The sequence below is a fragment of the Octopus bimaculoides genome, chromosome 11 (assembly GCF_046866305.1).
Source record: "Octopus bimaculoides isolate indiv1 chromosome 11, ASM4686630v1, whole genome shotgun sequence".
NCBI lineage: Eukaryota > Metazoa > Mollusca > Cephalopoda > Octopoda > Octopodidae > Octopus > Octopus bimaculoides.
The window spans coordinates 16938911-16957333 of NC_142938.1; the positions used below are offsets into that span (position 1 = coordinate 16938911).

At 38.5% G+C, this 18423-nt stretch overlaps 1 protein-coding gene across 13 annotated transcripts in view; it reads right to left on the reverse strand.

The window, feature by feature from the left end:
* LOC106875622 (3-oxo-5-alpha-steroid 4-dehydrogenase 1) overlaps nt 1-18423 on the reverse strand; it is a 70859-nt gene that overhangs the window by 28577 nt on the left and 23859 nt on the right. For 4 of the 13 annotated variants that reach the window (XM_089359550.1, XM_014923849.3, XM_014923844.3 and 1 more), the window contains exon 2: nt 3458-3912. In XM_089359550.1, the coding sequence (XP_089215676.1) occupies nt 3458-3750 (293 nt within the window). In that variant the 5' untranslated portion in view covers nt 3751-3912. The other 9 variants (XM_089359548.1, XM_014923850.3, XM_014923846.3 and 6 more) reach the window with 9 other exon arrangements.

The following is an 18423-nucleotide window of genomic DNA, read 5'->3' on the forward strand; positions in this document are numbered from 1 at the left end:
ATTCATGGGCAAGCATTCAGCACAAGTGTGGGATACTGCCAACTGTAAAGAATGACATACACATCTAAATAGAAGTAATGATGGAACTTCTTTTAATTTCTGGAAAACACCATTGATGACCCCTGTCATTACTCTAGCATTGTCAGTTCCTATACCCAGTAAATTTTTTATATTTAATTTCTTTTCGCTGATTCAGTGTTTAAGGCATCTACAATGCCATCTGCATCACATGTTGAGATATGTATGTACCACTTTTTTTGTGAGTGTCACTGCAATATATAACAATTCCTAACAACTTGTTTATCGATATATCATTTGGATTCATCTAATAACAGGCTAAATTTTCTATTTCCTATATCAGAAATCAAATCTCCATCAAAATATGGAGCTACAACATTTCTCACAATATTTGCACATTGTGTACAATGCAACTTCACTTTGGACATAATATCACTATCAAACATAATTTTTACATAACTATTAAGTGATCACAGCTATTAAATGATGAGTGGCAACAAATAAACATTTCTAAATTTGCTTCAAGCAAAGATGTCTTATCCTTTTTGGTTTTAATAAAATTGGTAAGAGGAATCATTTGCTGTGGAGTTGATGCCTTATGTTTCTTTGCTTCACAGTGGCTTACTAAAACAGAATATTTTGCCAACATATTACATCTACAATATCTGCAATGTGCTTCAGATACTTCACACAACCACTTAGTAAATGCTGGCATCTTAAGCCATTCCTTTCGGAATTTTTGCTGGTACAACTTTGTTTTTTCTTTGCTCATTATAATGTAGTGGGAAGCAAGAAATAAATTGAATGATTAATAAAAATATAAAATTGAAAATACAACTAATCGGTTTCCAGCTAACAATTCTTATGTTAGCATGAAAAAAACACAGGCATGAAAAAACACAGGCCTATTTTAAAACAGTCAAACTGTCATGATAAAAACTCATCACTACAGAATAAAGCATTGTTAGGACAAATTTCCATGCTGTTTTAGTGAGTTCAGTTGCAGACATGAATTGTCTTCTCCTCCTCCCCACCAGCACCACCACTCTGTATCCAAGCCCGTGAGGTGGCGGCTGGGAAAGTTCATAACTAGGTAAACTTCCTTTCTTTGAATTTTCAAGAAAGCAAAAGAAAAATTCAACAATAGCCGATAGTACTAAAATTTGGCTATAAGATAAATTAACGAAAGTAGAAAAGGAGGAAAAAGAAGAAAAAAGGGTAACTATTGTGGAAACGTCAGGATCAGAAAAAATTGCTAGAAAAAACAAATGCTAAATGAAATTTTAAACTTGCTATTTTTCCTGCTAAATGCTAGATTAAAAAATTTTCCTGCTAAATGTTGAAAAAAAAAAATGCTAGATCTAGCATAAAATATGCTAAATTGGCAACCTTGGTTTCATTGCATTAGCATATATATATATATATATATATATATATATATATATATATATATATACACATACACACACACACATACATACATACACAAATCTACATGTATGTGTTTGCGTGTGTGTTTGCAAGTATGTGTGTGCATGTATGTATGTGTGTGTAAATATGTGTGTGGTGAATTTTTGGAAGCTTGGTTTGGGAGAGAAAAAAGAAGACAAGAAGAAAGAAAAAAGAAATAAATAAAGAAAACAAACAAAGGAATAAAGGGGTCTTTTTCTGGAATGGTTGAAATTGCCTTGTATTTTTGGGCAGTTGTCCTGTTACCCAGTTGTTTTCTTTCTTTCTTTCCTTTGCAACCTTCTTCAGATAGTATTAATTTCAGTGTGGAAGAAATTATGCTTAAATGTTTGCATTAATATGCATGCTCAGTATTATGCAATTGTATATTTACAAAACCAAAAGAAATAAAGGAAGCTAGCTCATGAGATCACCAGAACATCATGGTTACACTAACAATTCAACTGTGTGTGTGTGTGTGTGTGTGTGTGTGTGTGTGTGTGTGTGTGTGTGTGTGTGTGTGTGTGTGTGTGTGTGTGTATTTGTTTGTTTTACTGTCTCCTTGCCTTGACATCAGGCAACAGTTGTAAGAGAGTAGAATGCCATTGATATAAAAAAAAGTGTTCTTTGTTTACAATTTTCCAATGTCTGGGCATTGTGAAATATAACATTACTTAAAAACAGGAGGGGGTTGACAAAACGAGAATGGCATCTGGCTATACAAAAATCTGTCTAATTCATATGAGTATGAAAAAGTGAATGCTTCATGTATATATATATATATATGCATGTGTGTGCCTGTGTGTATCTGATTGTGCTAGTGCTTCAATTCTGCATATATCTCTTTGGTACTCAGTTATGACAATGTGGGTTCCAGTTGATCCAGTCAAGGGAACAGCCTGCTCGTGAAATTAACATGAATATAGCTGAGCACTCTACAGACACATGTACCCTTAATGTAGTCCTCAGAGAGATTCAGCATGACATAGAATGTGACGAGGCCAGCCCTTTAAAATACAGGTACAGCTGATTGAAATAAAGTCGCCGGAATTGAACTCACGACCTTACAGTCGTGAACCAGATACCCTAACCACTAAGCCATGTGTTTTCATTTTGTGTATGTACTTAATTGCTGACATTTACCTTTGGTTTCTCCCATTGTTTTGATGTGAAATTTTGTATCATTAACCTTTTAGTATTCAAACTAGCAATATCCAGCCCAAATATTCTGTTTTTTTGTTCAAACTGGCCAGATCAGGTTTCTCACACCTACCCTGCAATGCTATTCTAGAAAAAAATATGAACTATCACATCATTGAAATCTCAAAGCGGCAAGATAATGTATGATAAATTTAAAACATTGTGACTAAATAATTGTTAAATTTGACCGAGTAATCTGAAAGCTAAAAGGTTGATAAACTGCTGGCATTTCTGACAGCACGAACATGCTGGTGTGATGATGATGCTACTGATGATGATGGTGGTGGTGGTGGCGGCGGTTTTAATGTTTTTAGTTTTGACCACGTGGGACAAAACATGGATTACAAAATAAATGAAATAACACCGTGGGTATTAATATATAAATCGTGTAAAAAACGAAAATAAGAAAAGTGTAATTATTATAATATAATTTTATGATCGTGGTAATAATAATGTGTGTGCATATAAGTGAAATATATTAATATCTTTTGAAAATTTTAATCTAAAATGTCACCTGTAAAATGAAACAGAAATGATGTTTCCAACTCAAAACTTCAAAAATAAAGATACATACGTAGTGTACGTGCGCGTGTGACGGTGAGAGAGACAATCAGACAGAGTAAGAAAGGGAGTGAGAGAGAAAGAAAGAGTGAGTGAAAGAGAGGCAGATACACAGACAGACGACAGCGATGAAGTAAAATATCCAAGTAAGCAGATGTAATAAATGGTTACACAATTTTTGGTCAGCATTAGCATAAATACCCAAACATGGAGTAAAAGACAACATTACCTTTGGAAATAATGCAACAGAAAAAGGCATAAAAGGATTCTGTTGGGCCATTCTTTCAACTGGGGTGAGTCGGTGAATAGAAAGAGGCACGCGGGGAGCCAGAGGCACGGCGATTCTTGTATAACCCAAGCAACCTTGCAATTAATTAAGTAACCCCAAACGCGAGAAGAATAGCGACCATAGGGTGCCGGAGTTATGAAGAGCATTATGAATGTGACCACTGCGAAAATGTAAAAGTATATACTTATATATTTCACAAGTTCTCTGTCGTCACCAAGTAAAGTTTCCAACATTTTGTCTTCGCTTCGGATTTACTATTGACGATCAAGGGTTGGTGTTGATTGTCGCGGATTGTAACAACTTCTGGCTTGACAATACTTATATGCGCTCATTAAATAATAGGCGTTGTTTTACGAGGTAATCAGGTTTATTTCTAAAGGTTTCGATTTCACATCCTGTATAAAAAAAAATAAACATATACCAGAATTATTAAAGAAAACAAAAACAATAAGAAACGAAATGTGTTTTTATTATTACTTACTTGAGAATCATAGTTATCTTTCTCTTTTTTACTAAACAAGAATTTTTACTTCGTTTTTATTTACATCTCACCAGTGTAAATACTTTATAATTACTCTCCCTAGACACAAAAAGAAGTTTTACGCTGTTGAAAAACAATAAAGTATGTTCTATCACATTTATATTGTCAACATATGTAAGAAAAAAACATTAGTTACATTTTAAAAATTAGCGTTTAATAGATAATAAAAATACTATTCAGAATACAAAACGATATCCAGTTATTTGTGGGGTGGTAAGTTAACTGTATTGTTTGCGTGTTGTCGGTTTTACGGATCTACGGCAGAGGTTTAGGAAGCGGGTGGCAGACATATAATGAATATTTTAGAGTAACACCTCACACATACACTTCGAAAAGGAGAAACATCTCTCTCTCTCTTTACTACATATATATGTGTGTGCGCGCGTGTATACATTATACATATATATATATATATATATATATATATATATATAGATAGATAGATAGATAGATAGATAGATAGAAACAACAATATATATAAACACACTCACACACACACAGTTACGTTGCAATAGGAGAACCAATTTTTCATTTCGTAAAGGAATTGGATGGCAAATGTGTAAAAAGTTAAATGTTTTTGACAAGAAATATGAATCTTCATCAACTCGATGCCAAAAATTCTTTCACAAAAGGTAAAAAAATCACCTAATTCTTTGCCTTTTCTCTTTTCTGTACAGTAGTTATAGCGATTCTGAAAGTCCGACCCTGCCTCAGCGGTGTATATAGTTAAACAGTTTATTTACCAATTCGTAAGTAAACAAAAAATAAGATTGGCTTTCGATACATGGAATATATGCATGTTATTACCAATAACACAGAGAGAGAGAGAAAGAGAGAGAGAGAGAAAGAGAGAAAGAGAGAGAGAGAGAAAGAGAGAAAGAGAGAGAGAGAGAGAGAGAGAGAGAGAGATTTCAAATCAAATATACGTATTCAGTCAAACTTACTTTGGAGATAAATTATTCTCTGGCTGATGCGCACGTTACGTGTGTTATATAAAAGTATTATATAACCCCGACACAATCTCACTCTTTCCGTCTCGCGTGAACATGAATGCATACATATAATAAAATATGAATTCAGAGATAACATAACATCATTGAGGCTAAATGTAGACTAAAAAGCACATGGCTCCCCGAGTTGCAGGTACCCTGAGCTGGCCCTGCCTACATACCTACATTGGGGCCCTGGGATATGTAACACACTGCCTCACTGCCTAAATACCAATCTTGAGAAATTAGGCTTCTCAAAAACAGAAAGGAGAAAGCTGATTCGAAGACTACAGATCCAAGCCATCACTGGAACTGTAAAAATCTGTAAAACTTTCCAGAAGTTTAACATTTAAGTATATATGAGCATGTCTAGATATAAGAATACATACATAAAACAAAATATACAAATCTACACATATGCATGCATCCAAAAACATCCTATTGATGCTGTTGAAATTCCAATGAAGGAGCCTTGGATCTAGGTTAGAAACCGGCTCTTCCTATATTGGCAAGAAATCTTGAAATTAAACTGAATAATGACATACTTACATACATACATAAGTGATGAGGAATGTTACAGATACCTAGGGGTAGATGAAAATATATCTTATGATAGCACCTGTATCAGGACACGTGTCACTAAAGAGTATTACAGCCGAATAAGGAAGAAAAGAACTTCAGAACTCTCTGCATTTAGTAAAACAGTAACTCACAATGCGTTTGCAGTACAGTACTCATACCAACATTTGGGTTACTTGATTGGACGCTTTATGACATCTGAGCTATTGATGTAAAAACCCGGAACCAGCACAAATAATTTTCACTTCAACAGAAACGTAAACCGCCTATAATTAAAATGAAAACAAAAAGGCAGAGGCTTAGCATCGACCAAAACTACCTTTGAATATCATATCGCATCCCTCCAGCAACATCTTTTAACCATCAAGTGTCGAAGTGCATCCCAAGACCAAGTTTGCACACAAGAGGCAAATGACATGAGACTTGGAAAGTAGCTCCTCAAGCAGCGTTCCTTGTCTGACAACTTTGAGTATATACCCAAAGAAATTGCACGACTCTACCGCAGCGTATTATCAGATGAAAGGATGAGTGTGTATCAGAAGAAGACCATGCATGGATATGTTAACTGAAAGCTCCAGTATGGCAGTAACATTCTTTTCTAATCTAGGCACAAGGCTCGAAATTCTGAGGGGGGGGGCAGTCGATTAGACCGACCCCAGTACGCAACTGGTACTTAATTTATCGACCTCGAAAGGATGAAAGGCAAAGTCGACCTTGGCGGAATTTGAACTCAGAACATAAAGACAGATGATATACCACTAAGCATTTCTCCCAGCGTGCTAACGTTTCAGATTTCTTTATTGCCCACAAGGGGCTAAACATAGTAGGAACAAACAAGGACAGACAAAGTGATTAAGTCGATTACATCGACCCCAGTGCGTAACTGGTACTTAATTTATCGACTTCGAAAGGATGATAGGCAAGGTCGACCTCGGCAGAATTTGAACTCAGACGAAAGACCGATTTCTTTATTAGGCATAAAGCCCTAAACACAGATGCGGACACCACAAGGACAGACAAGACCACAGTGGGGACAAAAGCATAAAACGAATGTAAATGGGATGAAATTATATAATAATGAAAAAAATGAAAATGGCCTCACGGGCCCCACTCCCATGCGGTACCATTTGAACCATTATATGTACTGTCTACAATTGTCCTTTTTCCTACTCTTATCACCATTATTTTCCTAAAAATAACATTTAACATACTTTTTTTCTCTCTTTTAGTAGAATTTCATCAGTGGTTCAATATCTCTCATATTCACTACTGGTGGCAACTCCTTGAATTCCACCTCCACTCCTGGTGGGTCAACACTATCTACACATCTCTTTCAACTTTCTGTAGTTCTCTTCTTCAATCAGTATTACCTTCATATCCTCTACGTAGACGTATGAAGGCACCTTCACTCTTACTATTGAATTAAACTTAATAATCTTTTTTACTGTTTCTACATTCTTTGGGTATGTCACATAATCCCACATTCCATCTCCTCCTCGTATCGTCTTTCCTTTGTACTTTTAGTTATCTTTTTCCTTCCTCTATCCTAAATAATCTCTCCAACTCTCCTTCCTGCAGTTATATTTCCGATTCCTTCTCCACTGGAACAACCGGTATCTTCACTGGTAACTCCACTTTCTTTTTACTTTCCCTTTTTTTCTTCCTTCCTACTGCTCTCCTTCACAGTTTCTTTTCTCACCTCTTCTCTCTTCTTTTTCTGTTTCTCTGGCGGAGAACTCATTCCTCCGCACCTCTTTCTTTTCTTTTTAACCATAGTAAATCCATTCTCTGTTTCTTTTTCTGTTACTATGATCTGGTCCACACTCTCCTTTCTCTCCACCTATTCTGCTTGTTGTTCTCTTTGGGCGCACCACGCCTTCATGTGGCCCCTCTCTCCACATGTGAAACATATCGGCGGCCTTTCCTCCACAATAAGTCTCAATCTTACATCTTCTGGCAGCAGAATCTCATCCACTACACTGTTCAAATCCTCCGTAATTGCCTGTATAGTTAATTCGATACCATACCCTCAGTAGTTTACTTTCTGGGTCCTAGTAACCTTCAAGATCATTCCATCCTTCATAGTATATGTTACTGCTGTCATCAGCCATTCTTCTTTTAATTCGGGTAGCACCCTACCCACTCACACTTTAGCCACACGTTTGCCGCAGTACGAAGGCAAGAGCACCCATTCTTCAGACCTTATTGCCTCTGTGGAGTGCTTTATCGCTTCCTCCTCCGTTGTGAAGCGCACCTCCACAGTGGCGTATCTCCTCCCTCTTGTAACGTATGTTGTAACTCTTTACAATTCCTTAATACATTCCTCTATGGCTTCTATCGGCGCAATCTCTATTTTCCTCGTAGCTGTCTTCATGGTTTTAAATGTTACCGTTCTTTTTAACACGTTGGCCGATAACTCTTCCGGTGGCGTTAGCTTCACTATGTTACCTTCCTTAGTGGTTAATTTTTCACTTTCCTTCATCTTTCTGGGCTCCACTTTTATTTCTCGGACCTCTAACTCTTGCACGCCTACTCCTTTGCTCGTTGTGGCTGCATAACTGGGGCCTGCCTCCGGCGCCTTCTCCATTTTCCCACAATGGGAAACAAAACAACAATTAACCAATCAACAACGGCAACAATTAAACAACAATTCAATCAACAGTTCAATAAACAGTTCAATAAACAGTTCAACTTAAACTTACGTATTAACTTCACAGCTAAGCAGTTCGCCCGGCGTGCTCACGTTTCTGCCAGCACGCTGCTTTTGTATGGCAGTATAAGAGTTGGATGAGATATGACGGCTCGGCCGTCTCTCCCCAGTTCTTATATTAATCATTAAAATTCAGAAATACAACACGAGGGATAACGGTAACAGCAGATCAATAGTTTATTCTAGGTTGGTGTAGAGCCGTTTAGTTCCTGGGTGAATAGGCATGCCGCTAGAATACCAAAGAAGCTTCGGCCACATGTCGGGGTCGAGCTGAGAGATACGTATTGTCGCCACCGCTGCTAGAGAGGGAAGAGAGCGAACGCTATTTCTTTCTCTCTACCTGTTGCATTGCGCGTGCGTGCTCGGGTACTTCCACTGACGGCAAATCCCTTGCACATGCGCGATGGCACTTCCCAAGATGGCGGCCAAACGCGTCACTACAGCAGTAATATTAATAATCAAAGTAGTCTATCATGGTCCAACAAACCGGATTACTAACTCACACTGTGAAGGGTATGCGTTTGCCATCCAAGAACAGGAAATAACCAAATACCTGATGCACAGAAAGGACAGCGACGCAGAAAACATCAAAATGTGATAATTGATGCAGACTCTATGGAGTTAACACCGAAGATATATCACTCACATCATAAGCAATTTTCCAAAATTGTTATCGCTGTATTATCTACCGGTGAGACATGATGTAGCCAAGACACTGTATAAGGAGATCCGACGGAAGGATAATGCTAAGGCCAAAGAGATAAGAACCCAGAGTATAGTAGAGCCATAGCCATTCATAGTATGAAAAAGTACTGGTGGAATGCCTCAATAAAATGTAAAAATAATAGAGCAGACAGAGTGATTTGGGACATGCCCACTGAACGTCAACACAAAGCTGAAGATCAGTGAAAAAGAAAACACCTACGTTGAACTGTTGAGAAATTTACAGTTACTCTATCCAAATTACAAGTTCGGGTTTATACCTGTAATTATTGGGGCACTGGGATGTGTAACAAACTGCTTAAGCGCCAGTCTTGAAAAATTAGGCTTCTCAAACCCCAAAAGGAGAAAACTAATTGGAAGATTACAGATTTCAGCTATCAATTGAACTGTAAAAATTTGTAAAATTAGTAGTTCAGTATTTGCGTATGTCTAGAAATGCAACTATATGCATGAGAACATATATTTATCTCAAAAGAAAAGAAAACTCAGCAGGTCTTGATCAGCTTTTAGAGATCTCCGTTAGATGTGGAAGGAAAGAGCTTTTAGTCCATCATTGCTGTTGTAGGGAATTAGTAATAATAGTACACCCCAACCACGTGGGTACTAATAGCGATACTGCGTATACCGAAGTGGGTGTTTTAATAATCCAACATTATAAGGATTACAACAGTGACGACGAGGATTTTAACAACTCACGGTGAATTAACAACTTTTGAGGAGTTAACAAACTCATAATGTTACTGTTGAGTGAATTTTACGAAAAAAATCGTAAAAATCATGGAAAATTTGTTGGCCGGTTTGCTCGAGTTGCAAAAACAGCAACAACAACTGAAAGAACAACAAAAACTATTACAGTAACAAATACTGCAATTCATGAAGTCGTCAGGAAATTCAGAAAAAAGTGTTCTCGCCAGACTATGTCGCGAACTCCAAAACAGAGTTCAAGTACGAACCTGACAAAGGAGTTAACTTCGAAGAATACTACAGAAGATATGAGCAAATCTTCGAGAAAGAATGTAAAGATTGGGACGACGAGATGAAAACGCGCTTAATTTTGAGAAAACTGGCAGCAACAGACAACAGTAATTATGCACTTCCAAGAAAACCTTCGGACAAATTTTAATGACTCAATTGATATATTGTGTAAAATTTTCAGTGAAAAAAGCTCATTGTTCAACAAACGTTGGAAGTGTTTGAACATAGAGAAAAACAACGACGAAGACTGTATTACATATGCTGTTAGAGTAATCAGGGAATGCGAGAAGTTTAAGCTGGATACATTATTTTCAGATATGTTCAATTGCCTGATTTTCATACAGGGACTAACTGCCAAAAAGAACGCAGACGTCAGAACTAGAATTCTTGCAAACCTGAGCAAAAAGTGTCTGAAGAAGGTGAAAGGCTACTTAAATTAAGACATGACACAGAGGAAATTGAACACAAAGATTGTTCCCAAGTAAAACTAGTGTGGAATAGTCTGAATAGAGATAAAGTGTTTTCTAAAAAACACGACAAACACCAGGATATAAACCCATGTTTTGCATGTGTTGATATGGACCTGAGGAAAAGTTGTCCATTTAAAAAAGCAGAGTGTTTTCATTGAGGAAATATAGGACAATTAAGACGCACTGTAGAAAGAAAATGATAAAACGTCAGAATAAAGGGAAAAAAATATATTTTGTCATCGAAAAAAATAAATGGGTAATACAACGAACAGAAAATTCGTACATGTGAAAATTAAAAATACGAGTGTAAAACTGAAGTTCGACACATGTAGTGACATGACTATTATAAACGAAAAAACGTTGGAACATATCAGTAAGCCGAAATTAATTAAATCTAAAAAGGTAGCACATGGTGTTACTGGTAATAGATTATATTTTATCGGTGAATACGTATGTGACGTAACATTTCGAGGTCAAACGAAAAAGGCTATGATATATGTATTAAAACATTCACTTAATTTATATGGTATAAAGTGGATAAAACTATTCAGTTTATGGAATACACCCATAAGTGTTTTGCGTAGAAATATAATCGCCTCAGTCGAACGTTCAAATGCGGCTGAAGGACTGAAACGAAAAAATCGCAGTAAAACAAAGTAGAACACATATATTTAAATCAAAACTAAATGCACCGTTCACGAAAAAAATTCCCACGATAAAAGGCGAACCTTAGAAAAACGTAGATGTTCCGTGGTCGAGACTACACATCGATGTAGCGAGTCCATTAAATGGTTCTTACTACTAAGTGATAGTTGATAGTTTTTCAATATGGCCTAAAATTTACAAGTGTAAAAAAAACAACCTACTCAACTGTGATATAGTTTTTACACGAATTGTTTGCAAGATTTGGCATCCCAAATAAGATAGTGTCTGGCAATGGAACGTAATTTGTGTCGAGCGAATTCAAAAAAAATTGTGAAACGTTGGTAGTAGAACATATAACTACGGCGCCATACCACCCCAGATCTAATGGACAGGCAGAACGCTTTGTCGATACCTTCGAAAGAGCCATTAGAAAATCAAATGAGGAGGTCACTCAACAATATTTAAGAGTGTATCGTGTGACACCAAATCCAAATACACCAGCAGGTAACTCACCAGCGGAGCTAATGATTGTAAGGAAAGTAAAATCAATTTTTGATGAAATGCTACCTGGCAAGAAAAGAAAAAGTGCCAGGGAAGACATAACAAGATTTTTTTAAGTTGGTGAAAAGGTGTATATGAGGCCATACAAGAATGGAAAGCAGGGTTGGGAAGATGGCGTAATAACCTAGTGCATAGGTAAAATGATATATTGGGTAAAAAGTAGAAAAGGCATACAAAAGAGACACAGGAACCAACTGAAAAAGAGATTCGTGGAAACTGAACCAAAGAAGTTGGAGGAACCCCATGGAATGGTTGTACGATACGTCCCAAGTATCAACGTCACGACAAGTGATTGAACCCAGGCGTACAAATGAGAGGAAAAGAAAACATACAGTGTTCCTGAAAAAAGATGCCAAGAGAAAAAAATATTAAATTGTTCGAAAAAAAAATCTCGGAAAGGGGAGGTGGAGTGAATAAAAAAATCATTGCTGAATAAAATGACAGTTCTAAGAAAAACTTAGAGAGATGTTGTAGGAATTAGTAATAATGGTACACCCCTCCCACGTGACGAGTAGAATGATCCAGTCACAATAAGTAAGGTGACGTCGGCCATGGTGGGGATTCGGTGTGGATGCGCTCGTGCACATAACCTTGCCAGATCTGCACAACATAGCAGAAGAGGTGGAGCTCCCCGACGGAACACGACTGAAAGTTGTGGTGGAGGGAAGACCACCAATATGTTATAAATGTAAAAGTAGGGGACACATGCAGGCGGTGTGTCCCCGCAGAGAAGTACAAGTGGATGAAATAGAGGTCTGTTAAGAGGAGATGGTGGAAGGCGTACAAGAGGAGGTGGAGAAAAAGCAGGTGGAGATTGTGGAGTGCGAGAAAATTTCTCAAGAAACAGATAGAAAGCGTATGCGGACTGAATCGCCGCCAAAGGACCCCCCAAAAAAGAGAGGAGGAAAAAAAAAAGACGGAGAAGGAAATGGAAACCGAAAAAGACGAAGCTGAGAATCGAACCCAAGATACAGAGCACGAAAAAATGAAAAGAAAGGAAAAGCGGAGGAATTGGTCGAACAAGATAATAGACGAGCAGACAAGAGCAAGGATGGAAGGGAAGGTAATTGGAAAAGTTGATTATAAAAATATCAAAACAGTGATTTTTTACGACAAGGATTTAGAGTTGGAAAAGACGATTGCAAGAATAAAAGGATTAGTAAGACTTAAACTGGACCCTGAAACGTTTGAAGAAAAAAAAAAAGCTATATTGGTGGAAGAGTATGTGATGCAGAGACTGCAACGGATACACCCGGACAAGTTTAAAATAAGTGGATTATACGTGGGCTACGACACCCTGCCAAGTGTAGTAACGGTAGAGGAGCTGTGGCCACTTTCAATTGTTAATAAAAAAATATGATCATTAACTGTATGAGAAAACTGTTAAATGAAACTGCGAGTTTTGGGGGACTCGTAAGCGATTTCATCACCTCATTGTAAGTAATTCATTTCATTCATCAGTCATTCTTTGTACCCCACGTATTGTATTGCTTTGTCTGTCCTTGTAGTGTCCCCCTCTGTGTTAAGGCCTTAAGTGCCGAATAAAAAATAGGACTGTGTTGAAAGTCGTGTCTTACAGAGCTAATAGCAATACTGTGTATACCGAAGTGGGCTTTATAATAATCTAACATTATTAAGATTACAACAGTGCCGAACAGAGATAAAACAATTGCCAAGATTAACAGCATATCTACTCGCCAATGAGTGCATCAACAAGTGTCTCCAAAAATGCTGGGTCCCGATATACTCTGGGTGCCTTGATCTTACATCAGTAATCAACCACATCATCAAGGAGGCAAAAAGGAATAGCATACTTCTATAGCATATTTAGGACCTCATCAAAGCCCACCAAAGTGTGCCTCACAAGCTAATCTAAAGTGTATTGGAGTACTACCAAATACCAGAAGCTATAGTCAAGCTCGTGATGTCGCACATATATTCGTTAAAGATGAGGTTCACTGTGGGAATTTCATCACCAAACGACAAGGACTCGGGTATTTTGGCAGAGTGAACATTGTCCGTGGTCTTGTTTATGGATGCTGTGAACCTCCAATAAATGGTGGGAAGAAAGTAGTCTAGAGAACCAGAAACAGATGACAATACAAGATATCTTCGGTGATGGCACAACAGTCATGAGATCAACCATCCAAGGAACATGGCGAATCTTGAGCTCACTTGGAAAGATGACCGTATAGTCACGTATGAAATTCAGTCCAGGAAAATCTCGGAACCTAAGTATCATAAAACGAATTGACCAATAACATCTTTAGCAATCTGAGATTCCAACAATTTGGAGGAAAAAAGTCTATCACTTCCAGTATGGCACCATAATCAGACTGCAGTGGTCGTTCATTATAACTCTGGGAAATCAATTGGAGAGATTGCATAGTAAATTCCAGCGAAATGGTTGAGTGTTACCCCAAATTTCAACTCAGTTAACCTGTACAGCAAGACTTCTATGTTCCACTCAGTGATGGAAGTACTGACGTGAGAAAATTGTCCTCACTCCTACGCACCGTTGCTTATATTTTGTCAAACCAAATAACCCTTACAGTCCAAGGCAAGCAGGAAGACACATCCTGCAAGCGGTGTGGAGCAACTGTTTGTACCTTGAACCACGTTTTGACCGGATACCCTATGGCACTGGAAGAAGTCTGATACAGGTGGAGGGGCGATAAGGTTCTTATAGAAATTTTCACACGGACGGACCTGTAGAGAATGAAGCCTCGGTCATCACCATTCAAAGATATCAAACTCCTAAGGGAAAATGATAAGGCTCCTAAAACAAAAGCAGATTGGCGGGGACGTTTTCTATTTTGCATCATGCCTCAGACTGAGAAATGCAAGTGAATCTAAAGAGTAAGTCATCTTTCCGGAAGGGGTGGCAGTAACAGCCCTACAATAAACATGTTCCTGCTAACTGGGAACATAAAAACAATTGTCGTTGCTAGGTGGATGGATCTCACCACCCGAAGAAAGTCAATTATCAAGACTTGTTAGATGAATCTCTTGTCGAATGATGGCATGTAACTTTATTCTCCATTGAAGTCGGCTGGTGCGATTTCCAGCAAGTTCGGTGCGCTATTTCCAGCAGGGGATCAATTTGGAACCTAAACACTTGCCAAAAGCCACCTAGGAGATAGCCATGACAGTTTGGACGAATTCAAAGGGGTTTTGGTTGAAATCGCTTGTGTGACCTTTCATGCGAGTGAATACTAATTCAGTCCTCGCTGATCCTCTCCGTCGAAGCGTATAGGCTGAGGGGTGAAACGCTTGTGATCCTGAAATATCTGACAATGATACTGAAGGGTTTCCATCATCAAGATAGCTTTAGCTACCATCAGTAGAAGAGCTTGCAGTATCCTTAAGTAGCTTCTGCAATTTCTGTGTAAGGCAAACCATTTCTGAGATTTATTTCACTCACATACATACATACATGCCAGGGCCGCCCTTAGGGTTGCTGGCGCCCCGGGCAAGTTGAACTTCGGCGTGTACAAGCTAACGGTCGAGGATATTTCCTTGTCTTTGTCACGCCCCGGGTGACTGCCTGAGTTGCCGGCCCTGATACATACACACACACACACACACACACACACACACACACAACGGGCTTCCATACAGTTTCTGTCAACGAAAAAGTCACCTTATCTCACAGAACCCTTGAACTTTTTCCATGAAACCATGGATATCTTGTAACCTACTTTGAGAAGCACTGGTGTAGAGTTTTTTTTTTTAGTTTAGCTTCCAGTTGATTGCTTTTCGGAAAACGCTAAACGTGTATAAGCACAAAGAAATCTTCGTATATTCCACATTATGTCTTATATTCATTGTCGTAACACTGAAAACTGAGACTTTGGACTCACTTGTTTCAAATTTCTGGTTAAACACCTGTTAATTCTATCAACAGATATTAATTGCGAGGTTAAAATACAGAACTTAACTAGTGATCATGAGGTCTAAGTCATGAGGTCATAAATCAATGTGTAGTGATACAGAAGAAGGGGCGTAACTTTGCACGTTCCAACATCTCACAGGAGCCAAGGAACCTTCTAAGTCAGTCACAGGCAAACTGCTGCCCGCGTGTCTTCCTATATGGCACACTTAACGAAAAGTTTCCTTGAATTTTTTTTAGTAATACCTCATGCAGCCTACTTCTCCAAAAAGGCTGCCCGTACCTATTTAAAGTACTCGATCGGACTGCTACAAATAGCAGTCAAATCTCCCTCAAATCAAATCTACTAACATAAAAAGAAAAGGGCACGTCAGACGATGTAGCAACAAATTCTATATTGTTGGGAAAATACATAGACTAGGTGATCACGGGGCGAAGGTAAAGAATACGCACACCCGGTGGTTAGGATTAGTGTATGGGTTTAGGGTTAGAGTTAGGGTTTTTGTTTCGCCGAAAACGAGTGGTGTGCGTGTTCTTTACCTTCGCCGATCACGGATGGACTACCTGTGATAGAGGTCTGCAAGACCACTGCAGATGTGGGATAAAAAAAAAATAAAAAAAACAGCAGCAAAAGTCCATGAGGAAGATGGATGAAGAACAATAGAAAAATTAAAATTATAATTCCAGAATACAAAGTCATCTTAAATGAGAGGTGTCAGCTGCCTCGAGTAATTATTTCCATGAAGAAAAAAAAAACAAACTGAAAGAGTATTTATGTGGTGACTGACCTGCGAGAAACAGCAGCCAAATTTCCTTCAAACCTCAATAGAGGGACAACATATTGGACATTGTTACCCGCGATGTTTCAAATGATGGGCATGGGCGGATTAATGATGGAATGCGTTTGATCAAAGGTATGTTTAGACAAAGTTTGTCAATGGTTAAACCACATTGGAAAATATATACGGTGTGGTATATATATATATATACGTCCCAAAGTTAGGCAAATTTCTAGAGTTAGGCAATTGTAGGTCTTAACGTTAGGCAAATTGGGACTTGAACATACATAATATAGAAAGGAAGTTTTTTTAATAGAAGTTCGCAATTTTTATTACTTTCTCATCATTATTATAATTATAAGACATGGCAGGAAATCAAGTTTCCACCGTGTGCAATGTTTTCTAAAAACTTTAATGGGGTGGTGGGGTACAAAAGGCAGTCTTTCTTTAAAAAAAAAAAGGGAAAACTTTTCATGGGAAGGATAACTTCCCTTGGCAAAAATAGACAGGACACAGATATGTGTCGATAAGCCAGCTGGAGGAGATGTTCTCCTGGGGCTAAAAGCAACAGTAACATCCACCCTTAGGGGTCAGCCACATTTAAATGGCAAATATACTTCACTTTATCGTGCAGTTACTGTTAACACCTCGTTCAGAGATTTAACATTGCTTGTTTTCAAATATAAATAAGGAGAAAGTATACTGTAGGCGCAGTTATCTCCCTTGTCAGCGGGTTTAAACAAGCTCATGCTAAAATGATACAAGCAGCGGTGAGATTCTGACACGAGGCTTTGTGACTTACGTTTTTGGCATCTAGATGTCGTAGAGCAAGCACATATAGTCTTGTTGGCTCTCTTACGACACGCAGTGACTAGCAGACACAAGGTAACACACAGAAGAAGAGCATGGCCTCCACGCATCAAACTAGATCATGTCTTTGCTTTCTGATGTCTAGATGCCAAAAAGAGGAAGTCGCAAGGCCTCATATCAGAATCTCACCACTGCTTGCACCATCTAGCTTGAGCTTGTTTTGAACCTGTTGTCAAAGGAGGTAACTTGCCTACAGAGCCCTCCCACTCACCTTAGACTGGAAGCAGTCGAATAAGAGTAATGTAGGTGAAGTACATGTGCACTAGGAGGGCACAGAAGAATGAAATATGGCAAGACAGTTGTATGAACAATCGAAAAAATACAATGCAAGTATGTACAAGGAAAGGTGTCCAGTCAAATAGAACAAAGTATATATGCGCAGGAGTGGCTGCGTGGTAAGTAGCTTACTTACCAACCACATGGTTCCGGGTTCATTCCCACTGTGTGATACCTTGGGCAAGTGTCTTCTACTATAGTCTCGGGCCGACCAAAGCCGTGTGAGTGGTAGGCGGAAACTGAAAGAATCCCATCGTATATATGTATGTGTGTGTATATGGTTGTGTGTCTGTGTTTGTCCCCCCAACATCGCTTGACAACCGATGGTGGTGTATTACGTCCCCGTAACTTAGCGGTTCGGCAAAAGAGAACGATAGAATAAGTACTAGGCTTCCAAAGAATAAGTCCTCGTGTCGATTTGCTCGACTAAAGGCGGTGCTCCAGCATGGCCGCAATCAAATGACTGAAACAAATAAAGAAATATATATAATCTGACCCTGCACATGGTTCTGGGTTCAATCCCGCTGCATGACACCTTGGGCAAGCGTCTTCTACTATAGCCTTGGGCCAGTCAAAGCCTTGTGAGTGGATTTGGTAGACGGAAACTGAAAGAAGCCCATCGTGTCTATATATATGTGTGTATGTGTGTTTATGTCATTGTGTCAGTGTTTGTCGCCCCATCGCTGCTTGACAACCAGTGTTGGTGTGTTTATTATGTCCTTGTAACTTAGCAGTTCGACAACAGAAAAAATCCCTAGAATAAGTACGAGGCTTTAAAAAAATAAGTCCTGGGGTTGATTTGTTTGACTAAAACCCTTCAAGGCAGTGCTCCAGCAAGGCCACAATCAAATGACTGAAACAGAGAGTAAAATAATATATACATGCATGCAGGCATA